The 25982-nt window shown below is 38.8% G+C and overlaps 1 protein-coding gene across 3 annotated transcripts in view; it reads left to right on the top strand.

The window, feature by feature from the left end:
• Positions 1-25335, top strand: part of DPP10 (dipeptidyl peptidase like 10) — a 451512-nt gene extending 426177 nt beyond the window's left edge. For 2 of the 3 annotated variants that reach the window (XM_048309457.1, XM_048309456.1), the window contains exons 17-26: positions 2943-2990; positions 5113-5211; positions 5320-5389; positions 14232-14426; positions 15719-15773; positions 19309-19408; positions 20126-20184; positions 20273-20345; positions 21923-21996; positions 23373-25335. In XM_048309457.1, coding sequence (XP_048165414.1) covers positions 2943-2990; positions 5113-5211; positions 5320-5389; positions 14232-14426; positions 15719-15773; positions 19309-19408; positions 20126-20184; positions 20273-20345; positions 21923-21996; positions 23373-23510 — 911 coding nt within the window. In that variant the 3' untranslated portion in view covers positions 23511-25335. The remainder of the gene's footprint in view (positions 1-2942; positions 2991-5112; positions 5212-5319; positions 5390-14231; positions 14427-15718; positions 15774-19308; positions 19409-20125; positions 20185-20272; positions 20346-21922; positions 21997-23372) is intronic. The other variant, XM_048309458.1, reaches the window with a different exon arrangement.
• Positions 25336-25982: the final 647 nt, after the last annotated feature.

Below are 25982 nucleotides of genomic sequence, written 5' to 3'. Positions count from 1 at the left end.
AAGAGTAGAGCACAATTCATCTGAAATACATATGAATAGCTCAATTTATATGCATGCATTTTTTCTGTTTCTTTTGCAACTCTTTTTTTTTTCTTTTTTCCCCACAAAAATAAAATACCTGCTGACGTGAGCATCGAATGTATCCAAACAAAGAAACTATGAATATATATTGGCTAAAATAAGGAGTTTGTTTTCAGTTTTGTTGTTTTGGGGTTGTTTTTTTGTGGAAATGCACCTACAGTACGTAGCTGATTAGAAGAAGAATATACAAACTGTGTGGTTTATACAGGGTCAAATCTGCAGCAGAAGTGATGGAGCTAATCTTGAGGTCCTTCTCTGAGTAATGAGCTCCTCATGCTTTAAGCAGAGTTTTCCCTTGTGCTTGATGTAATCCCTATGGGGTAAGTCTCAGATTCCTGCAGGAGGGAGGGTTGATAAATTGGGAAGAGTTTTTTGCCTTGAATCAGCAATGTGCTAGGGCCCAAAAGCATCTTGTTATTATTTTAGCAATATTCAGCCTGTAATTTTTGACGTGTTCTTTTGATATAAAAGTGTGGATGCCAGCAGGGGGTTGTGCATGTGATTACTCACAAGCTCATGACTTTCAGTGACTTTAGCAGTTCTCTGAGCTGGGAAGGCTGTAGATCTTCCTCCCAGGATTAAACCTACACTCCACTGCGTTGCAGTAGACTACCCCGAGCTGTAGATGTTGGGCAGGGATGATAAACCACTGTCATTAAGTTTTCCTACCTCTGACATTAATCTATAGTTGCTGGCTGGGAGATTTTTCAGGGATCTTCTGTGTTTCACCAGAGCTTGGCAGGTACAGCAGCAGCGTGGCCCCGGTGTAGTGCCAGGGCCCTGGGCTAGGTTGGCATTTGGCAGTATCAAAGTTGATGGCAGGATCACCATAGAAGTGGCATCAAAATTCTTCTGTTTGTAAGAGTATGAGGCAAACTGCTTCAAGGAGACAAATGGCACATCTACTGCGTGCATACACAGTCATTTTCCCACAGCAAAAAGCCTTTACCGAATTGTTACAAAAGCAATTCCCCCAGAAAAACCCTTGGGGGACTCTGAACTGGTTCAATCTATGTAAGTTTCAATTCTTCAACCTCCTGTTTACTCACAAGCACCTTTATTAGTATAGTTTTTCCTTCTTAGTTTCCCTCAGCCAGGAGATCTCTCTCATTTTTCCAGCTGTATCCATCTCCAGAGACTCTCCTGATTGAGGAGTTATTTCTTGCCTGGTAGATGGAGGACTGGCTCCTCAGCCTGTCAGTTTTGGCAAGCACATCCTTTGCACTTACTTTCCACACTGCATGTGGATTTTTCCTTTAGCACTTCACAAACACTGGCAAGATATTATTCTTTCTACTCAAATAAGATAGTTCACGGAGTAATTGTTCTCCCCTTTTATACAGCAGGAAATAAGCTGTGGGTTTGGGGTTAGTGAAGGAGGTCAATGGGAAATCCAAGTGCTGTGCTTACTTCTGATGCTTTGTAACACAGTGCCTGTAACACAAATCTTTTTTTTTTTCCTCTGATCAGTGTTTTCATCTACTGCAATCTCCCTTTTTTCAAAATCTGTCATTATCCTTCCACCTTTAGTATGACAAATAGAGCTGGGCTGGAAAGCTGATGCTTTCCCCCTCAGAGATGGCCTTTCTTAAATAAGAATTTACAGCAAAATGACAAATTCAGAAGAAGTAAAAAGAGCTGGAAATAAAAACAAACCAAAGCTAAAGAGATATCTGGAGAAATTATCTTCTTAGAGAGCTAAGGCAGAAAGCTGTGATTTGTCAACAATCTACCTGTAAGATTTTTGTCAATCACCCCCCTTGAGGGAGAGAATGAAATTGATAGAAATCTTCAGTGAAGGCTGTGAATGTCATCATGCTATTTATTTCAGGTATTTGCATTTCCCTAGGCTCATGCCATAATTAATTGAGAGAGACAGTCTCTCAAAACACATAAATGAGGCTCTGTCTCTGAACTCTGAAAGGGAATTGTTTTTTTTCTCAAAAAGAGAATTGTAACTCCTAATTTCAAAGGGTCCATGCCTTCATCTGCCATGGGGTCCTCAGGGACTTCAGCTTTTCTGCATTGTTCTTCCTCACCCCATAGTCACTGAATGCTTCTAACGTAAACTCTGAGGTAAAACTGAGTTTCTCACATGTAAGTTCCGTGTTGGGGGTGGAGACACAGGATTTTCTTTTGCGAGTTTAGACTGGTGGGGATCTTCAGAGCAGGGACAGCAGACTCAGCCACTTCTGAGTATGCTGAATGCTTGGTCATCCCACTTTCCCACACCACCTTGTGCATTTGCACAGTAGCTGTTGACATGAAGAATTACGCTTTTAGTTACTTAGTGCAGTAAAAATAAAGTATGTGAAATAGGATTAAACTACATCACACCTAGATGTAACTGTGATGCTGTTGGTTTTGCAGAGTTGGCATACCAAGGGAGCTTCTTAAACAGATAGTTAAGTGAAATATAATTTTTCAACACCTCTATAGCTTTTCCATAGAAAATGTAAGTTGATCTTAGCATTAATTCACTTCCCAGTCAACCTAAAGTTTCTGAATGTCAAACTGCTATATTTTAAACAACGCCATTAAGTGTCTCTGTAATTTTTTTATTCATCTCTTAAAACTAAAACATGGATGTTATTAAAAAAAAAAGAATGCTCCTTCTGGGTGCAGGGTCTGAGCTGCTGAACAGGCAGAAGGCAGTGCCTGTTTCACACTTTGTTGGTCCTGTAGCCTGTGTCCTTCCCAAGAGGCATCAGTGGAGTTCCTGCTCTGTTGAAGGGAATTGTGTGTATGGAGCTTCCAAGATCCCGTCTTGTGGGGTAACTGGTGCTCTCCTTCTTTGTCACTGAACTACAGAGTACAAACTACCCCACCCTTCCCCTGTTTTTCTTCTCTCCTCAAAACAGGACCAGGTGTTCCAGTTGTAAGCGTGCACAGGACAAGTAATACAACCAGTGAGTATATCTTATGATATAAGTAAATTTTCTTACCATCCTTAATTTCTTTGGGGAGTGTGGGAGAGGGAAAAGTACGTACATGAAAACCAATTCATATAAAGTGCTATTAATTACCTTTTATCATCATTATTAATTACCTTTTAAAATCCACATCAGCAAATGATAAGGATAGAAGTAAATCAAATGACTAAAACTTTCCCAGATTTTCAGATATGTTTTGTACTAAGTACATGTGACTCACCTTCTGTTTACACTTGAGTAAATTGGATGGCAGCTTGGTCTTCATCCTTTTCACTTTCTTTGTGGATTATGCTGCCATTGCAGTACACCTGCTGTGTTTTTAGAGATGTTTTTAAAGTTACCATCCAATTATGTTGAAGTCAGGTACAGTCCTTGGATGATTGATCATAAAAGCTGACCTACATATGTTGGTTTAGTCGTTCTCTTATATTTCTCAAATCAGAACAGCTCCACTGACATTTTCAATGATGACAAATCCAATAATAAAGGCTTTCTAGGAGGGTATTCTATACCTCTATTTGTCAAGTTTTACTCATTATTTTTTTGTATATTGAGACCAAGTCTGTTACTGTTTCCTGGCTGCTGAGGTGCTTTGTAATGGAAAACTGTCCTTCAGCAGTTGAATTTTCCTGGTGGTGCAGCAGAAGTAACAACTGTGCTGCCTCCAGCTCCACTGTTACTCCATTAGCATGGAGCTGTGGATTACAGGAATTGGGAACAACTTTTCATTCAAAGGCACTAAACCAATTCTTGCATATCCTCATTTCATGAATTGGATTATCCCCAGGATTTTTTCCCAGAATCCAGAAGTCCTGAACTGTACCTGTCTGCATCCCCTTTGTCTTGGGCCAGTCAGGATTAAGGATTCAGCCATAACAGTGGAGCTAATCTTGCATGTTGAGGTAGCACCCTGATCAATAGTGCCATGCTATGAAGTGTTAATTAATATCTGAATTTTGGTTTCCTTTTTTTTCCTTTTTTCTTTTTTTTTTTTTAATGCCACTGTTTGTGTTTGCAAAGCCCAGTGCCATGGCACACCAGGGGCAGGGAATTTTATCCAGCTCAGAAAAGGGTAGCTACTGCTCAAAAGTAAATGCATTTTAGATTTCTGTGGAGCTCCTCAGTTCTGCAAAGGCAGACTTTTGCTCTTTATTACCTGCATCTAAAGTACTATTGAGTGTGAATTACTGAAATAGAGATTTATGTGCAGCACCTTAGGGTAAAATAAAGCAGGTCAGGACAGAGGGCCGTTGTTTGTTGTAACAACAAAAAGCCAAATAATAAGAGAGATAATTTACCATGAGTGTTTCAGTGCAAGATTAGATTATCCTCTTCAATTCATAAAAGAATGATTAAGGATTATTTCAATTATCCCATCCTCAGACTATAATTATACCATTTTGGTTGACTGCCCAGAACAAGCATTCTCCTCAGATTATCTGTTTTGGCCCTAAGTGAAGAGTTTATTATTTAATTAAAAAATCTAAATTTTGGAAGCAAGATCGGTAATTTGAGATAAAAAAAGGGAAAAAAAAGAACAAATTAGCCATTCTTTCCTGTGCAAAAGGGTTGTTTCAAATTAGTCTGCAGCTTTAAACCAAGCTGATGCTCTTGCTCTTGGTTGAAGTGCAGAAGACAAATAAGGACACGCAGTGACCACATTTAGCTGTGCTGGCTAAGTAATGCCTTGGAATAGGTAATATTGGGGAAAAGGATGCCTGCATGAGGCTTAGGATGTTTCCCAGCAGAGCAGCCTCGTGCTGCAACAGCTGCTGTTAGGATTTGTCAGGGATGCTGATATTCATGTGAATCATCATCTCTGATTCATCAGAGATTTCATTGGTAGTGCTTAATGAAAACAAAGCCTGCCAAAGCCAAAAAAATGAACTGGATGTGTATCTTTTTCAGTTGAAAAGTAGTTGCATTATTTTAAAAGTATTTATAGAAGGAATTAATTTACAAGATTAATTGCAGGATTAATTTGCAAGATCATTGCACACTTCTCTCTTTTTCTTTATTTTTTTTTTTGCATCTTGATGTATCTCTGGTGTGATGATTCTCCATGCCTTTCAACATGGTTTTTCTTCCTGTTTTGTAGAGTTTTATATTTTGGAAAATAACCCTGTGTTGAAAGAAGTTGTTTTTAAGAAAAAGAATTACAAGACTGAAATCAAAATGCTTCACATTGAGGATTACGGTAAATCTGGCAAAATGTTACTTTAAGAAGCCAAAGGCTTTCTTTCAATGTTACTGTTTTTCATCTGTGTAACTACCAGCCTTTAATGTTTTGCTCTTTTCTTAAAAGAATTCCCTTTACAGTTGTCACTGCCAAAAGATTTCACGGATCGAAACCAGTATGCCCTCCTATTAATAATGTAAGTATCTGTGTAGAATCACTCAAAATAATAAAAAAGTGCTTCATGGAAAATATTTAAATCTGAAATTAGGTTTATTTTTTTTTAACCTTTCGTAGGAAAAATATCTCATTGATTTGAGTTGAGAAATCAAAAAGCTTGTTCTTGGGAAGACTTTGTGGCAGGAGCTGTCTGGTAGAGATGCCTGGGGTTTTCTTGAGCTAGTCAAACCTAGCTGTGCTTTGCTGTGCTTTCATGGACAGGGAGGCACTGGCGTTTCTGATGGTGTAGCTTCGAGTCATCCCGCAGTGTTTCCTGGACCCTTACTGATCCTGCCCACAGAGCATCTCACTGAGAGCATGTGCTCTCCTTTTTCATCCTTCAGAGGAATGAGTAGAACTTCCAGGAGGGGTACAGTTGAGATGCATAAAGCAAAACTGCTTTTAGGAGCACCAGAATGAAGAAAAAATTACTTTTGATCATCAGTGGTTGAAGGCATGATAGGCATGATCCAAAGCTGGTTGATTTTTGTAGAAAACCTTTGTAAGGGGGATGGTATTCCTTGGAAACCTGTGCTGCTCTTTTAAAAGGAGATGGGGTGCATGTTTCTTGCAGGGTGAGTCAGCCTTAAAGCTGTGTAACAGAGGAAAAAAATAGAGTTATGAATGTGCTTGAAGCCTACCTGGGAAAAGTAGTGAGGGCCAGCTCAGGGCATCACTCCTTTCTCCAGACTCAGCATGGGTGGAGAGAGTTTTGCTGGACCTACAGAGCTTCTTTCAGTCCCAGCTGGAAAGAATTCATGTGAATTTCAGTAACAGGAGTGTAAGAGTGCCCTGCTAAATTCATGAAATTATCCCATTACTGAGCTGTGTCACCTGGAGCAGATCTCCCCTCAGTGACAGCACAGATCCTTACTGTTGGATGTGAGGTGTTTACAGACTTGAGTTGCTGAATGATCCCAAATTCCTCTGCTCAGATCAGATAACAGGACAGAAAGGCATAAACCTGCTTATTTTTAAGCCCAGTTTGTGTTTGAAAACTCAGAATTTTCAGTTGTAATTATCTGCAGTTGTAGAAGCTCTCTGCTTTAATTGGCTGACAAACATATTTTTCTTTCCTTGTGAAGAAACAGGGCACATGGATTTTATTTCATCTTTGCTGCATTTCCTGGCATGATCTTGGAGGCATGATTATATTTTAAGCAGCTCTTACACGAGTGCCAAAGGCAAACTGACTCTGTGAATTGACCCCAGCAGCACTGCAGGGACTTGCAAACACTTGTGCTTATTCCTATTTCTGAGAGCAAGGAAACCAAAGGTGTTAGCAGTGCAACGCTTCCCTTTTCAAGTAGCCTAGTAAATACATAATCTGCCATATACACTTGTGGTAAAATATGGGGTTGTAAAGTCATGTAGAACCTAGAGAAGACAGAAGGGAAAGATCAGAAACCTGAGAAGTCCAAAGCCAGAAATCACAGGAAAAAAAAAAAAGCTAAAGAAAATACTATTTTGAAATGTTTTGAGATATCAAGAGTTTAAAGATCTGAGAACAGTATTGAGGCAAGGTCTGAATTTAAATTTACCAAAGTTGTCAGTACCCAGTGAGCAAATAATGTGGCCAAGTCACAATGTATGGATCTGTTTTATAATTGTTTTACTTTTTTATGATAAACATGGGGGATAAAAAGGAAATTCATCAACTTATGAATACAGATTATTGTATCTACATTTATAGTATGAAGACTTTGGGTCTTTTAGGTCAGATCCATACCTTTGCAATACTCACTTCTCAATGTTAGCTTCAGCAGGGGTTATTTTTAGAAAACCCTGTACACTAATGAAAGTATGAAACTGAAGATTTCAAATCTGCCCTGGCTCATGTAGCATGTTTTGTGTCCTCCTCTTCCCTGGAAGAGAAAGGAGTTATATTAAGCTGTATTTCTTCAGCAGCTTTTTACAGACTTAAAACTAAAGTTGCCAGCAAGCCCTTTTTCTATTAAAGATGTCCCCAAATGAAATATAAAACTGCAAACTGTCACAAAGTTATGGGAGGTTCCCTTGTGGGATGATTATTTGAGCCTAATAAATTCTGCCTAGCTCTTGAGAAAGAATGATTGGATATCTGTGGGTGTATAGGGGGTAATTCCTTGACCCACAGAGCTCCAAACTGTCATCCTAAGGTTTATTTCATGATCAGAAGTACTACTTTCAAAGAAAAAAAGAAAAGTATTCAGGTCCAAGGAGAACATGTAGCTTTTATAGGGAACACTGATTAGTTGTGCAGATGATATCATTTCCCAGATACTTGACTTTTCTGAGTCCCAGAGTGGTACTGTTGGGACTGATGGAGAAACACCCTGTTCCTTCTGCCAGCAGTGTTAGATGAGAATTAGTGGCTGATAACAAGTGCTGTGTTTCCTACTGTTCAGCTGCCCCTGCTTTCTTTCTTACATTCTCAGCCATGATATGATTATCATTGTATTCCAGTTGTTGAGAGAAAAACCTTTGAAAATGTATGCTTACCAATGTCGTTGGTAAGAATGTTGGTTTAATTGTATGTCCATTTTTTTTTTGGAAAGGAGATTCTATGAAACATCTTGATCCAGGCAACATGCACTTAGAAATACAAAACCAGAAGATATAAGAACAGAAAAGTGGAGTATTAGCAGAGAAGTGGGGTTTGCTTTCCATCTCAGTAGCAGTGCACTTTGAAGAGGGAAAAGAGAAAAGAGGGAGGGAGGGAGGAAGGAGGGCAGTGGGTGACTTTATGATGGGGATGAAGTTTGGTGTAATCTGTTATTTGGGTTTTTTCAAATCACTGAAAGCTAGCAGCCACTTCAAAGCTGTGTGACTGTCATAAGGCTTCTGTATTCATGCAAGGATGTCTGCAGGTAAATTTGAACTTCCAGAACATGGTCCCCAGATGCCTGAGTGTAAAGGCTGAATTGTGGAAGGAAGCTTGTACCAGTGGAATGCAGTCCTGGTGTGAAACCGGGGTGTGAACTGAGTACAGTTCTATGTAGACACAAGCTCAGCATAAGGACCAGGACCTGATTATCCTGTAAACTTCAGCATAAAGATTGTGTGAACATTTATCCATTAGCAGCTGCAAAGCAAGCTGCAATGCTCAAAGAGTAGTTCATTGTATTGCTGTGTTAAAATTTATGTCCATCTGGATGGCTGGATATTTAACAGATCTCATACAGAAACCAGTTATGTTGGTTGGCACTATTTTTCTTTCCAGAATTGTGATGAGTAGCCCATAAAATGTTAAATAGATTAAAATACTTTCCTTTCTTGCATTTGTTCTCCTAAATCACTGATAATGTTTCACACTCAGTTTCCTTCTGATGTAATACACACAGTGTAGCTGTATATTAGAGAGCTGCACAGTAATTGCCTGAAAAAGTGATTACCACCTCTTTTCTATATAATTAAGATCAAAGTTTAAATTTCTGATCCTTGACTTCCTCATTATGGTTCACCTTACTCATTAAAAAAGTTGGAAGATACACTTCTTGGTAACACACAGGAAATGATTAAGTAAAGACTTTGGCATTTAACCTGGGTAATAAAATCAGAGTTGATAATCATTCTTTATTTTGCTTTGATCGTAATTAGCCTCATTCCTTCAAATGTGTAGATAATGTATCTTAAATATCAGTATCTATTATTTAACACCATTTAAAGTTGTCCAATATGTAAGTGGATATTGTAAAACTGAATCAGTGGAAAGATTGTCCTGATATTTGAGGGGGGGGAAAAAAACCCGAGTATTCTTCAAAGTAGCAGTGAATTGTCTCCAAGAGGTTCCTGTTCGTTTATTTGTTTACTTGTTTTCTTACATTTTGGTCATAAGCAGGAGTTGGTTTACCTGATTTTGAACTGATGAAAGTTTTAGGCCTTGCACAGACAATCAAACCTGTTTATGCCCTCAGTGAATGCACTCTCAGGACTGATAGCAAGACAAGACAGTAGGGTTGAAAAGTGAATGTTTTTTGCAGCTTCAAGAACAAGCTATTAAAAGACCAGAAGAAATATAGAGAGGCATAATGCAAGTTTTGGGAAATACTCAAGATCTGAGGCACAGTAACACTGTCAATTAACAGCTGTCTTGTGTACCTTTGCACTTGTAAAGGATATTACTCATTTTAACTGGCAGGAGAAGGAACAGTGTAAAAATGTCTGGTAGATTCCACTACTTGATTGCAATATGCTTGTATGGGGGACATCCCTGAAATCCCTTTTGTTTGGCCAGGTTTTCCTCTGTAAAACTGCTGAAAAGTTTACTATTTAGGGGGTCCCTAAGTCATGTGAATGATTCATTAATTGCTTTGCCAGCAATCCACCTCCTGCCTGTATTCATCCTGCCCCTGTGGAGCAAGCCAGTGTTTCACCGACCCTTTGTGTTTCTGTTACATAAAAGTATTTGATGGAGAGTCTTTTCTTTTTTTCTCTTTTAGATTTTCTTCCCCATTCTTTGAACTTTGTAATGTTTCTCAAGGCCTAGAGGAGGATTCATTTAGCTTAGTCTAAAAGATGAATAGACTGGAGGCTCATTCCAACTGTTTCATTGGCAGTAGCAGTCCTGGTTCTATGGGCAGTGATGGATCTGCTCTCTCCCTTCAGTCTTGTCCACACAAAAGTCTTGGGGAATCATTGAGATCCGTCCTCTTTCAGCTCCCCCTACTCCCACTTCCCCCACATATACAGCAATACATATCTTACTAAGCACTAATAAAGTGCTCATTTAATCTTCTGTAGAAAAACAAAAGGAGATTCAAAACTTCACCTCCTTTTCTCATTACAGGGTTACATCTCTCGTTCTCAAAATTGTATTTTTAAAGTCTTCAGCCTCAAGGGTTTTAGAAAGATATTTTAAGAATAACAGTTTTATTTTATTATGCTGTGTGCTTCAGTCCTGCCTATCACGTTTTCTACCCTCATAATGGAATCTCTTCTGGTGATGAGTTTTAATTTGTGTGGCCATATTGCAGGGAGGAGATGGAAACACACAGTCTGTCTTTAGCTGCGGTCTGATATGTCTGAACAGGGCATATGAACAGAGAGAAAAACTTTTTTTCTTTCTCAATGTTTGAGGCTATTTGAGGCTCTCGGATTTTTGACCAGTAATGGTGGGTGTGCTTGGAAACTGATTCTCGTGAAATCTGAGAAGGAAATGTATTTTACTATTGCACCAGTTTTGCAAAACAATCTTTCCCCACTCAGTTTCACCATAAAAAAAAAAAAGAGGATATTTGTTTTTTTAGATTTTATTCTTTGGTTTTTAGCCTTTCTCACGTATTTGCTGTCCAGTTACCTTTTCCATATGCTGCACCAAATCCACAGTTTTGCAGAAATGAAAAGACATACACTGGAGATTAAGCAGGGATGACAGCAGTTATTTGCCATGCATCTTTTAAAATTGTCTTCCCCCCCCTGCTTGGTCAGTCCTATAACTTCTAAAATTCCTATTCAAAATCTTGTCACTTGGTTTTCTAATGATGCAAAATATGGAACAGATTTTGCTGCAGCCATGCTAGCAGAGGAGTATTGCTCAGAGTACAGCAGCTTCTCTGCTAACACTGCATTATTCCCTGTAGGCTGTAACTCAAGTCATGAACAGAGACTTCAATTTAAGCTTTTGGTTATAGAATCTGGAAGAACAGGTTCGCCTCTTTTCAGCAATATATAAACTTATAATGAGCTGCCCCTTTTTCCAGTCAGTCTGAGATGTGTGTGACTGACTTGCAAGAAGCACACAAAGCCCCCACTGAGCTGTTGATATTGGTGTATTGTTGATGGTTTCTGCCTGTTTAAGCAGTACCACGATGCTGAACGTCAGCAGTATGCCCAAGCCATCAGCAGCATGCCCAAGCCATCAGCAGCTGTGCTGCCACAGTGGAATCACAGTGTAGTTGCTGTCAAAGACACACTGGGCAGCTCTGAACCTTGAAAGTCAGGAGTGAAAAAAAGGAAAATGCAAGCGCTGTCACTTGTGTGGAAGAAAAATGAATCAGAAAGAACCAGGCATAGTCTTCATTTGGATCATCTGCTCTCGTTTGAGCATCTGGAGATGATGCTCCTTTAGGAGCCCCTGAGGATGTTGAAGAGCCTGTAGCTTTGTTTGCCCTTTTGGTGATGGCTTTGATTTTGCTGTAGTGCTTTGGCTGGCCCATGATTCCCTCAGGGCCATCCATACTTGGGTGGGAAGACTTTTGTATGTGCATTACACCTAAGCATCAATGGCACGGACTTTCTTCCAGGCTTACTAGTGGGGTCAAAAAATAATTCTGTGAAGAGTGTACCACTGAACAACAGTTAATTATAATTAGGCTGTGGGTAGTGATAAGCATAAATCAAAACCTGACCTTTGAGATGGCTGTAAAAGCAAGACAAACTTCCCAAATCAGGCTGTGCATGTTACTGCACTGTAGGACCAGCCTTGCTTTGCTACAGAGCCCTCAGGATGATGTTCAGATTTGTGTAAAGGATAAGAATTTTGCAGAAGCCCCCACATAAAAGGGTAAGAATGGGGCCTAAAGGGTGATTAGAATATATGCTGTCTCTCTCTGGAGGACAGAAGCATACCTCAGATACTCAGCATCATTTTATAGTGGCTGCTGAAGAGTAAAGAGATCTTTTGGTGCTAATGGGAATTTTGCTATGGACCTCAATGGAAATAGCTTTAAATGCCTATCACAGACTACTTATATGGACATTCTTGAAATAAACTAACCACTGGAAAATTGCTTCCAAAAGCAATACATCAAACAACCCATCATGCAGGGCTGGATGATGTGTAGTGTTTAAAGTCTGAGCCCAAAAGTAGCCCAGCTATGACCTCCTAAAAGGAGCTTGAGAAACCATCACTGTCAGTTCACACCCACTGAGAAACTTGCTGAGGTTCTGTTTGTTTTTCCTTTTTAATAGAAGAAATTCTCTAAGGGTATCACCTTTGATTTAAAACACTTTTTGGTGTTAGCACTTTCTGGCTTAGAGAAAAGCTTATAAATGTAATGGTTCTTCTCCTATTCCTAAGTGTCTAGAAATACAACATATAGATATATCTGTATACACCAGATGTATGTATAACTTAGATATAGAACATGTATAAATCCAATGTGAACAGTGTATTAGTTTTGTTCTCATATTTGATGGGAGGGAAGGAGGCTGACTCATGATATTTTCACTTGTGTGGAATGTGTTAATCTGTTGAAAAGTTACCTAGTCACACATGGATATTTCTGGCATATTATTGTGCAAAGTTGGAAGAATTTACAAATAATTGTAACTGATCTGAGGCTCCTATTATTGGAAGTAATGATAAATACTTTGTGAAAACATCTGTGTCAATGTGTAGTGCTTCTGAAAAGCTTGCTCTGTGCAATGAGCAGAAATTGGAAGTATTGTTCTGCTCCTTATTGCAAATAATAATGATTATATACTTCCTGAATCATGTGTTTTCTGCAGAGCTCACTTGACAGTATTTCCAAACTCATTGCTTCACATTGTTAGCAATCAGTGTAATCACAACTGAATTGATTAAACACACCAAAAAAATGCCCTTCTTTTCTTTCTGTAAACCAAGTATAAACCTGATGCACAAGATAATGTAAATCAAGCATAACGTGTTGTGGCTGAGTCTGTAACCAAGTAATCCTGATTTCAGTACATGATATAGCAACTAAATAGATAGATCTGACTGAATTTGAGAACACATGTGTTCATTATATGCTTGCTAATTAACTGAGTGATTACCTTGAGGATGGTCTGTGTTATCCGCAGCCAAAGCCAGATACTGAATCAGCACGTTATTGTATATAAAAGACAATACTTAGTGTAGGATATTTTGTCTCTTTCTTCCCCACGGTTTACCTAAGTCTATTTGGCAAAATAATAATTTCTGTCTTCATCTTTCATTCACCTTAGACAGGATTTTCCCACAGACCATCCAATTTAATTTCCATACAGCCAGCACAGACACTTTTACATTTTAATTTGCATTCTATTCTGGCAGATGCAGCCGGCATAGAACTATTTTGCATTTTGTACAACTTCATGGTAGCCTGCTCTTTTATTCTGTGTTTATCTTGGGGGAAAATAATGACAAACTTCCCTTTTAAAACTGACATTTTATTTTCTTTGTAAGGAAAATAGTGTATTTGACTTCAGTGGAAAATCTTACTGTTTTTCTAGAAACTGCATTCTCCAATTCTATTTCACCTTTTGTGCTGTAAACCACCTTTTTTTTTTTTGGTCATAAAATAGACTTATCACTCCTGCCTGCATCCATTTCTTGCTATGAATTTGGATGGAGAAAATACAATTTTCTCTAGTGTATACTTTAGTCTTCTTTGTACTCTATTTCAAAAAATCCATTCAAGGATACAATAATGCAATTATTTTTGTTTTCTAAGATGACATCCTTCTTAATAGTATTATATATCCTACAGAATGGTAATCAGGGTGCTGAATGAATTTACCTTTTTGTGTGTTCAGAGCGACTTTACAAATTCTGCATGAGCTTTCTCAGAACTGAGCTAGCCATTAGTGATTATGTTTGGGGTTTTTTCTTCACTTTATTATAAGCAGCACGAACTGCTTTAATTTTCTGTGTCCTTCAACAAAGTGTATTCAGGTATTGGCAGCCCCGCAGCATAGTGGTTATAAAGTTAAAGAAATTATTTTGCTGCAGGGCTTGCAGCTCTAATGGGATGGTATTGATGGAAGTGACAGTAGCTCAGCAGGGTTGCATAACCGACTGAACTCTGCCACGCAGGTTAAATGAAATATCAGAGCTCGGCACAGTGCATCACATTGTCAATAGTCTTCGTTTGTGTCTGGTGTGTTGGTATTTGCAGTGATGAAGCTCCAGGCAGCCAGTTGGTTACAGATAAGTTTCACATTGACTGGGACTCAGTGCTTGTCAACTCTGATAATGTCATCGTAGCTCGATTCGATGGCAGAGGGAGTGGATTTCAAGGCCTCAAGATCCTACAGGAGGTTCACCGCTGCTTAGGATCAGTGGAAGTGAAGGACCAAATAGCAGCCGTAGAGTACGTATGTGCAAACTCTTCTCTTTCACCCTGCCTCCACCTGGATGAATGAGCATTTGAACTAAAACTGCCCAGACTGTTTTCTCTGCATTGTTCGTGTTTGTTTCTTAATGCAGTTGCAAATTTTGAAACCACAATCCTTCCATTACAAACAGCAAATAAAAAATCAAAGAGGTGTTTTGGGGGCTTTTTCTGTGTTGGTGTTTCTCTTTGATAAAGCTGTCCTGCTCTGTGCAGTCTAAATATGCCACCTGAGCTAAGTCATATTTGTATATATTCTGTAGGTAAATCTCTTGCTGTGCACATTAACGTTTAAATGCATTTGTGTTACAATATTTTAGGTCTGTACCATAGGATACTGCTCTCATTTCCACCACAGAGTTCCAGAGTAATCACACAAAACAAATGGAGTTCTAATGGTGTAAATGAGAGCAAAATTTGGGCAAATGCCTTTTATTTCTCATTTACATTATCATTCGCAGACTGATATAAGTCTCCTAGCTGCAGAAAAGAGTAATTTCCATCTGTGAAGTAATCATGTGTAGCTTTGACAACACTCCTTACTCAGGGTGTACGTGTCAGAATGCCTCATACCAAGGTCTGGATGGATTTTTTCTGGGTATTCCAAGGGAAAGACAGATTTTAAGTCAGATATTTTTTCTCCTTCTTTTGCAAGGGGTTGATGCTTCAACCATTCCATGGATAGGAAGATATGTCTGATATTTCCCCTCAGGTTATTCTGTCTTTTCTGTATAAAATTCACCCTAGAGGATTAATGGCCTCGATGAGAGAATTAATTATTTGTATATTTATCTAGATTCAAGAACGTCCATTCATTTTATCTTCCTTTAGCTGGTGCTAGGCATATGGTCAAAGCCAGTCATTTAAGCTCTAGTGAGTGGAAAATCCTGGCATTTCTGAAGAGTGATCCTCCCCAGACTGAGAGAAGTTTCCATCATGTGTAGGAATGCTAAAGGGTATCTCTCTTCTCTCCATTAGCTGAAAAACAGATGTAAAGGGATAATTTAGACAAGATGCTTAAATTCGGATATCTAAATTAGGTGAGATGGGCCAAACACCAACTGTTTGCCTTATAAAAAAAGGAATTAGGAAGTAAATCACATTTCCCAGTGCAGTACTACTTATATGGATGTAATTTCTTCTTCTACCTGATCTGCATGTATGACAGTTCCTTAATGCACAAGTAATGTTCTTTACATACTATATTCAGGAAGTAAAATCCACCATTTTACTTTGCAAAAATTAAAAAAGAAACTTTTTTTTCCTTTCAGATCACTTTTGAAACAGCCCTTCATTGATCCTAAGAGACTGGGCATATTTGGAAAGGTAATGTGCAAAAATAGCAGGATATATCATCATGATTCTTTAAGAAAGTACTTTCAGTTCATAAATATATTTCTCTATTTTCTGAAGACAATTTCAGTTACTAAAATAGGGGAAAAAAACCCATCTATAGTTTACTGTCTGTTCTGTACAGTATTTTTTCTCAGAACGGGTATTGAAGTCAATAAAATCAGTTTTATGGTATTACACTATTTGCATTTCGTAATCTGAAGGGAAAAGTATTTTTTAAAAATTCTGCTTTCTTTAGAAATTTTTAATAGGGACTTGTTTTTTGTGAAAGCTTGTTTCTTACAGTTTTATATTTGGGCTGCAGTTAAATTGACAATGTTGTCCTATAAAACACAGGTTTTATATCTGAATCTTTTACTGACCCCTGAGCTTAGCTGAGCACCTACCCTGTGTTACTCTCAGCAAGCTCCTTGTTGCACCAGTGAGAAATCTTGCCTTAGCTATTTTATCAGCTGTGTGCATGTCATTGCCCCTAGCATGAGACACAACAGGGCAAAGGCTCGACTTTTAGTATCAAGCTAAACATCATTTTACTGATGTCTATTAAAAAGCAACAATTAGAAACACCACACAACTTCTGCTTCATCTATGAACTGGCATGCACAACCTTTTAAATTTTTTTAAGTTTTTTTATTTAAAATGAAGCTGTTTTGTGTTTTTGAGCTCAAAGCAATAACAAACCGTGATCAAGTGCCCCCCAATCATCGCTTTTAAGAGCAGCATGTGTTTCACCATTAAGTGCCTTAGTTGCCATTCCCACTCTGCTTCTGAGTTGCTGCACAGCCTCAGGCAAGTAATTTAACCTGCCTGTCTCAGTCTGTCTGGATGCAGGATGAGGAGATTGACATTTACCTCCTGCATGGTAGCATTTTGAGGACTGGCTAATGTTAGTGACTGCTGTTAGCATTTCATATGAACATGACCTTCCTCAAAGATCTGAGCTCTTGCTGCATACCTTGAGCTGAAGAAACCATCACTGCAAGAATTTCAGGCAGGTCAAAAGCAGTATTTGGGTTGTAGGGAGGCAACCAGAGATTTTCCAGCTGAGGATGTGCAAGCAGGGCCAATTTCATCCACCAGGTGATCATGGCACACATTTCTATTCAGGTTTTAATGCCTGTTACCAGTGTATATGAAAGACACATGTATAGAAGCATCAAAAATTCTCTATATCCTCTTCCCAAATGATTGAAAAAACTTTTTGTGGATTGAAATCCCTAAGCATCCACAATTGCTTGGTTTTGACTTCAGAAGTTCTTTTCATTGCTACTTGAAAATTCCCACTTGTTTTCTGACAGAGATTCATCAGTACCTTTTTTCCTAAGAGTGATGTGATGAGCCAGTTACTGAAGAGAATGCATGTAACCACGGCTTACATGTCTGCCAAGGCCTACCCCCAATTTTCTTTTCTTGCATGAAATATCATTGAATACCATGTTCCTGCATTTATTTTCTGAGAGAAGTGTTGAGGAGGGAAGAGCGAGAAATTCAATAAGCTTTCAACACTGCTTTGAATTCAGGGAAATTTCTTCTTTCCAAGTTAACATTTCAGAGTTGTTTTTTTACTGTCAAAAGAAAAAAAAAAATCATAAAATTTAAAAGTCAGTTTTATAATTAATGATAAAGCCTGTTTAACAGTTTCTTTGGGTTAATTGTATTTTCCTCCACTTTGCTTGTTTTAGAGTCAATTATAAATCTACTTTAAAACTAATTTCTTTTTTATCACATACAAGAACGTGATAGGGAAACATTTTTTTTTCTTTCTATGCATTAAATTGCCTTACTGATGAAAACAGAATATGCACTTTGCTTGAAAAGAAGCTGACTTTGGAATGGCTTAATGCTGATCTCATAAAGCTGGACTTATGCACACTTTCATGGAGCTCTTTAAGAGGTTTCAGAACTACACAGAAGTAAAATTCTTGTCACAATCGGTGATGTCATTGAGGCACAAGGGTAACAAGACTGTCCAGAAGGGCACAGTGAGGGAAATTGCAAGGCACTCTGCCAATGCCCCCTTGCTTATCTCTGTGGGGGGTGCAAGCCCGAGTGATGCACGATCCAAGGGCCTTTCTGAACTAGTAGACAGCCAAGTGTGGTTCCATGTAGTTTGTGGTTTTATTCATGGAAGTGAAAAGAGAGTTTTAAAATGTTTTGCAATTCTACAGCCAACATCTTTCTTGAAAATGTGGCAATTAGGCTGTAACCCCAGAAACCCAGCAGATGAGGGAGGCTCCACGTGTTCGTGCATCAGGATGTATGGAATAGCAATGTCGCTGTGAAATGCTTCTAAGAATTTCTAAAAAAATTTGCTCTGTAGTGTTTTTGTCCTGGAAAGCCTGGCTGGTAGCAAGGGCACATGCACAAAGGGAAGAAGCTCCCAGGAGAATTAAACAAGCTCGTAATGAAAACATGGAATAAATAGTAGATAACCTGGCAATACCTATCCTTGGATTAAAATTGTGCTGTGGAGTTACTGGGCAAGACACAAACAGAATATTAAGCAAAAGTAAAAGCAGAGAAAACCCAGAGGCAGAGGAAAGTTGCTATTCTCTTAAACTCTTTGAGTTATGTAAGTTACAGGTGCCCACTCAGAAATTCTGTCTTAGGTGAAATCTCCTCCTGCACATGAACAGATCTGGATGGCTCTTGGCCTCCTGGGCTGAAATTTCTATGGGAAAGGAATAACTCAGTTCCTCCTGCTCCCTTGAAAATCCAGCTCTTACTTGGTGTTTTCTTCAGTGTGTCCAATTCCCATTTACTATGGATTGATTCCAAAGAACAGTCCTCTTTGCTTACATTTCTTAAATAAGGTTAAAAGGTTGTCAAGTATTACCATTCTTCCACAGAAATCATCTGTTCATTAACTATTTAGACGTGAAGAACAGGAGCAGGCAGAATTCGTAGAAGTCCATGAGAAAACTGTGAGCACTTGATGCATAATCCTTTTTTGGATCAGCTGGTGTTTTGCATTATATTTTCCCTGTCATGGGATAATTTCATCTTCCTGAAGTGTGTTGTGCCAAACACAAAACAACAACAACAAAAAATACCTGGAGAAATACCAATTTTTCAGTACTGATGAAGGGAAAACAAAGATGGCAAGTGGAGAAATTTGAGGAACCCGTAATATATGAGAAAATCATCAATCCCAGGTGCCACAATTCAGAATTTCATTTTCTGTGAGTCTAGAATGATTACAGGTGTACAGAAATGGATTTCCAGTGTCATTTCAAGGAAATCTGTGGTCTCAAAGCTTTCACAAAGGTTTCATGGCTCACTCGCATCAACTCTTCCAGGGGAGATGTGTTAGGCTTTGGAGATGGTGAAGAAATGTGCAATACTCATTATTATTAACTGCATAGATTAAAGGTCATGACCAGGTCAATGAGATATTTATGCACCCTTAAACTGTAAAAATGGTACCACTGGATTAGCAGCTAATGGCCTTTAGCTTTATTCTTGCTAGAATGAAATAAATTAACAAAGATCTCAATCCCATTATTAGGGGTATGGTGGCTACATTACATCGATGATCCTCAAATCCAGCGAGCGGCTCTTCAAGTGTGGAGCTGTGGTGGCACCAATCACAGATATGAAGTTATATGGTGAGTGCTCCCTGCCCTAAACCTGTGTGATAGTTTATTCAGAATACCTGTTATTTATTTTAACTAAGGGCAGATAATGCAACAATATTAATGAGGTTTCACCTCACTGTCTTGGTCTGTTTTTCAAATGAAAGTAAAGCTGACACTGGGAGAGTTCACCAGAACCCACAATAGGCACAGTATTATTGACAGCACTGATTTTGCAGTCATTTACCTCATTTTAACTAGTTTCCTAAGAATCCTTTAGGTATACAAGCATGAATCAAGTCTTGAATTAGGAATGAATCTTTTAAGGTTAGTAGTGAATTCCCTACAATATCAACCATGTTGTCATTCAGTCACAGGTTATTTGGTTCTGTATGTGAAGTTTTGGGCACAGGCTGTGTACTGTGATACACAGGAAACCTGACCAGATTACTTTAATGGTCTGTTAGACTTTGGGTTTTAGCTTGTGCTTTGGTTTGGGTTTTTTCTGTTGTTGGCTGGGGTTTTTATTTTGTGAGGAGAGATGGTTGGGTATTGGTTGGTTTCTTTTTTTAACTATTTAAAAGTGGGTTTAAATGGTGCATCAAAATGGTACATTGTGTGTCTCTAAATGAACATCTCGAATTCATGGCTTAAATAGCTTCTGACTCTAGGTCAGAAATGATGAGTTTTAAAATAGAAATAACTTGGAATTCACAAGGTCTGTTGTTTTGGTTTTTTTTATTTTTACAGCATCAGCTTTTTCAGAAAGATACCTTGGGATTCCATCAAAAGAGGAAATTACTTATCAGGTAATTTTGTATAAACAAGTAACCTAAAATGACCATTTTACTCTCAAAATGCAATTCAGTTACAGTTTTGTGTGTGTTTGTTCACTAGGCATCCAGCGTATTACACAATCTTCATGGTTTAAAAGAAGTGGATTTGCTAATAGTTCATGGGACAGCTGATGGTAAGTGATTGCAGATGCAACTAATTTGGAGTCAGAGTGTCCAATAGGCAGGCATTCAAGGGCTGATGAGGCACACACCTAGCAAGTACATTTGCAGTTTCATTTTCCCTCTGATAGGATTTTTTATTTTGTTTCAACTGTCACTTCTAGCTCTGAACTGGTGACGCTTTTCTTTGCTGAGGATTTGCACCTTTTAGGTGCTGTATGTTCTAATTTGTTTAAATCTTGTGGACCACTGTGTTGCTAGTGAAAGGTATTATATGAATTATTAATAGAAAAACATACATTTTTAATGTTGTTTTAAATTCATAGAAATTCTGCAGAATTGTCAGTACAGCTGGTGAAGTACATCTCCAAATGGGAAGTTAATCTTTTCATCTAATTAATTACAAGGTAGTGCCAAAGCTTCTGAAGCTGAAGCTACACAGAACCTTTTAATAGCACCAATACTTTTAGCAGTAGATTAAGACAGAGAATGAGTAATGCAGGATAAGTTCTAGCACTTTAAATGGAATCATAAGATTCATCAATTGAGATAATTTGTAATTGCAGATTTAACTGCAGTGTATTTTTCTGAACGTTCTTAACTGAAGTAAGTCTAAAGAATGAGCTTTGATGCAGGCCCAAATTACAGTGATGCAAACAGCTGCTCTGTACAGACTGACATGCCTGCTTCTTTCCCAGTATTTTCTGGTGGATGTGGGATGACACAAGGTTTCTTACTCCTCAGTCTGAAGTGATAAGTGCCTCGCAGAGGTGACAGTGCCCAGGCACAGCTGGCAGAGTGCCAGCCTGTCACCCCAGTGTGGCTTGCCAAACCTGTGTTACAGATCCAAAGTGCAACCAGAGCAGTGCAAACATTGCCCAGTGCCTCTCCCCAGAGCACAGGGGAGAGGGATGAAAATATACTGGGTGACTGAGCAGGCATGAGGGGCTCAAGCTTTGCTGATTGCAACAGGCAGCAATTTCTCCCCCTCTGAACTGAGCACTGGTGGGAATGGGGACTTTGATAGATGTCTGAGCAAAGCAGGGTGCTCTGGCCTGGGAGTCTGACTGCCTGCTGCCCTTGCTCGATACCACATCCAGTGACACTGCCCAGCCCACCCACAGCCTAAACTCTGCAGAGTTAGGACATGGTAATAATGGTTTTGCCACACAAAGCTCAGGTTACTGGTAGGTTCCAGAAAGTCCATTACCTAAAGAAGTATGGGCTGTAATGACCCTGTGCAAGCAATAGAGAATTCAGTGTGCTTTCCTTCAAGCAAATTATAAAATGCCACAATGTTCACACAGAATGGTTTTTCACATCTCTAAGCTATCACAGTGTGTGTAAATCAAAGGTAAGCAGAGCAGTCCTCACAAAGTGTGTGGAAAGTGTGGCTTCCCTTGGGGCTTCCAGATCCTTCTCCAAAACCTCTGCTGTAACACCCTGTTGCTGGTGGGGCTGGCCTTAAAGATAGTCAGCTTCAGATCCAGTAATTACAGAGCCTGGAAATATTTCCAGCCAAAGTTGTGTAACAGATAAGTGTTTCATATTAATGTAGCTGTTTCTAATAATATCAAATGTTTTCTTGCAGCTAAAGTTCACTTCCAGCATTCAGCAGAACTAATTAAGCGTCTAATAAAAGCTGGGGCTAATTACACTATGCAGGTATGTGCACCTGTGACTTTTCCTATAAACACAGTTGAACATTTAACTTCCTGTTGCTATTTCTTCACTGCAAAGGACCCTCTCTACCACAACACAGTGGTATTACCTCAGTTTGCAGTTAGAACTCTGGTTAATCCCATTTTCCTCACTGTTGGTATGGACATCAGGAGCTATATCATCTTGTCATTCTCCTGGGCTCTTCCTCCTCTCTCTCATCTTTCTTTTTTCCTCCTGTTTATCCTACAATTTTATACAAAGTGCTCTGGAATCCATAGGCGTTCTTTATAACACGGGGATGTCACTACTTTGGGTCCCTTTTTACGTAAAATGGTATTGGGTCACATGAGAGTAATTTCCCCTTATTTTCAACGTTTAAATTCATTGAAAGAGCATGGCAGAGCCTCAGCCAAGGTATGGACCTGCATGGGACCCACCCAGATCATATGGATGCTGCTGGCAGAGGGTTTTGATTGAATTAGTATCTCCAAATATCCCTGGTGCTGGACTCTGCAAATCTTGACCTTACTGGGCTTTAGGTGATCCTGTAGTTTCCACTGGAGTGTGTGAGCTCACATCAGGGAGGAGGAGGCAAGAAGGGGGTTGGTGCCACTTAAGGAAGGGAAAAGGACTTCAAATGTAGAAAATGTTCCCTCTGCCTTTGTGGTTTCAGCTGAGGGGATGTGAAGGCCTGTGGAGAGAGGAAGAAGCAAGAATGACAGAGTTCTCCCTGAAGAGCCCTGTTGAGCCATTCTCATGCAACCTTGTGATAACCTGGCTTTGAGGAGGCAGCTGAAGCTTTTTGCCTCAGGCCTCCTCAGGTCTCTTGTCTGGTGGCCTGGATTTCTTCATTCAGCCTGCAAATGTTTGCTCAGCCTCACTTGGGAGAAATCCCCAGTGGAATTTAAGAGATAAAAATGCCCACATCCACCCTAGGAGAGAGAAGATGGGCTTTGGACTAGATAGGAAGATAGTTAAAAATATGAATAAAAAGGGTTTTTGCCAAACACTTAGAAGCTGAGATATTGAGAGGTCCCTAAAAGCATGAGGTAATTAATCCTCATGGATGTTAATGGGATTTGGATGCCTAGGCACTATTGAGAGTGCCAGCTGAGTAAACTGTTGTAAGCACAATGGCTGAGAATATAAATTTCTTCACTTCTGCAGATTCCACTGCAGTGGTTGTTTTATGTAAGTTCAAATTCCAAGAGAATGAGTTTTACTTTGGGTTTTATTAGCTTTCCTTGATGCCATAAAACTAATGTTATCATCCTGTTGTCATCTAAAACATTTTGAAGATCAGAGAAAGAAAATTAGAGTCCTAAATATTTGAAAAGCCTTTAAAAGCTATTTACTTTTTTTCCTTTCTCCTCTGCCAGATCTACCCGGATGAAGGTCATAACATTGCTTCAGAGAAAAGCAAATATCACCTTTACAGCACAATCCTTGGGTTTTTTAGAGCTTGTTTAAAGGAGGAGACACCAATTTTACCACAGGAACCTGAAGAGGATGAATAAGGAAGCCTATTTGTGTAGTATTGAAGGGGACTTACTTTGCGGCTCAATAAAACCTTAAATAAAAGTGACTGTAAGATTGCAGATTCTGCAGAAGCTCAAGGGCAGCTAAAGGAGACCACAGTGGAACAGCACATTTACAGACAATGAGCTAATAAACTGGAATTCGACTACAAAAAAGTCCAAACATATTACCAAGGGACAAAACCTTTACCTTTGTGGAAGGTCAACAGTTGGTTACAGTTTCCTGGAAGAACTTAGTTTTGCATAAGTGTAGGGTTAGTGCATGTTTGTTATGTTAAGCCTCACTGTTGGTTCTGTAAGTGGTTGCTTGTTTTTTTTTTATAATTTGAGTGCACATCTTTATTCATCTTTGCATAAGGCACAACCTATCATAAGTATTCTGGCCACTAATATTCTAAAAGGTGAACTGCAATCTAACACTGTAATGTTACAATAAGTGCAATTCTTCTGCTGTCTATTACACATAAGAAACCACAGAGATAATAAAGGGCACGATATTTTCTCTAGTTTCTGCTCAAAGGGGATATTGTTTAGTGCATCATATAACATGGATATTGAAAATTATTTCCCCCACACAATTTCAGCATTTACAATTATTACTGTACCTACTAGTAACCAATAGGGGACTTTTTGGTGGTGTGCTCTTGGTCTTTATGTATATACCCAGGAATCCCTAAGCAGAAAACCTTTTTGAGCTTGAAGAAATTTTTTCAAGATGTAATCGACAGCTGTATTTAAAACAATATCTGCAATTGAAATCATTCCCCAGTCCAAAATGTATCTATTGTTTCCTTAAAATATGTTTGAGTTGTGTTTTGGTATTGTTTATAGTAGTTAATAGTTTGCTGGTTACACTCTAATTTTAGAATATGCTACTTTGTCACATGTAAATTAGATACATAAATATTAAATTATAGTTTCACATAAAGAAAGTTTATTAACAATGTATAATGCCACTGAGTAATACTTTGCTCCTCAAATGAAGACATATTTTGTATAGTGCATCTTTCTTTCCTCCCATCTGGTCTCAGATGTAATTCTGATGTTCAAGGTGGTGACGTAGCTCGAACACACCATTAGATTTATTCCAAGGCTGCTCATTAAGTCTCTTGCAACAAGGTTTATCTTCAACAGCATCACAAAGGAATGAAATGTTTTTCATTTGAGGCAAAGGAAGATCTGACAAGTTAGATTTTATTATTTATTCAGAGGGTGAGCCCCTCCTGCATCCACTTATTTGCCAGGGTGAAGTACAGCAATAGAAATTGAAACTATGAAATAAAAAAGGCAGCCAGTTTGGATTTGCAGAATATTAACTCTGATCATGGAAAGCAAGTACAGTGTTGGCTTAATTTGAGATATCTTCCTGAAGGTATATGAAAACTCCTGACAGATGCTGTGCCACTTATAGGAGAATAGCTGTAGTTTTTTTATTTCTGGATATATTTCAAATACTTTCCTACCCAATTAAGGTTTAATTTCTTGCAAGATTAAAAAGAAAGTAATTTTTGAAGGTAAATATACTATTTAAGATGTAAAGTTCTGCATATTTTATGAGAATGGGAATTGTTTTTAATGTAATGAAAAATCACCTGAAGCTTTTTTACTCATCACTTCCTTCTGGAATATTTTCTTTCACTGTTAGGATTTTTTTTTATGATGCAAATAATTAATTTGTCTGAAAGGCGTGGTTTTATGGAACACTGAAAAGTCTCTTGTCTTTTAATGTTTAGTATTCCTCTTGTTTCGTTAGCAATGTTCAACTATTTTTCAATTAGTTTAATACAATTTTAATGTGCAATGATACCTTGTTTGGGTCCCAGTGTTACCACGAAGTGTGGCTTTGCTTTGTGGTATTTATAGGACTTATGGGGTACATATAGTACAGTGTAGTTAGGGTATCTATTTATGGGGGCTACTATGTGCACTGCAGTAATGTTGTAGGTTTTACGGGCGGGTTCGGTCGGGACGGAGACGGAGACGAGAGATCTCTATAGGCAGGTCTTGGGATACATGGGGTTTATTGCAAAGGGCGTGGGTATTGGGGCACTGCTCAGAGCTGGTAGACTCAGCTCTGAGCAGGCCCAAGAGAGCAAGAGAGTGAACGGGTGAGAGAGAGAGAGAGAGAGTGTAAGAGCAAGAGTGGAAGTAAGAGCAGGAGTGGAAGTGAGAGCAAGAGAATAGAATGGAAGAAGTAGTAAGGAATGTCTGAAGTCCTGGTTACAATACAATAAATCATCTTCTGTACTGAATATTCTAATTGTCACTAACCAGTCTAATACAAGATACAAATCCTATAGCATTTATATACAGCCTATAAGAGTTCTTATATTACCATAGAGTGTTACATCTTAACTTCTAAAAACTACTCTTTGGACCCCTTCTGCTGAGCTAGTAGGGTCTGCTCTGACCCTTGGACCTGCCTGCAAGCAGAGGGTATTGTTCCATCAA

This window comes from Corvus hawaiiensis, chromosome 7, assembly GCF_020740725.1.
Source record: "Corvus hawaiiensis isolate bCorHaw1 chromosome 7, bCorHaw1.pri.cur, whole genome shotgun sequence".
In the NCBI taxonomy this organism is placed as follows: domain Eukaryota; kingdom Metazoa; phylum Chordata; class Aves; order Passeriformes; family Corvidae; genus Corvus; species Corvus hawaiiensis.
This window is presented reverse-complemented; position numbering and strand designations above follow the sequence as displayed.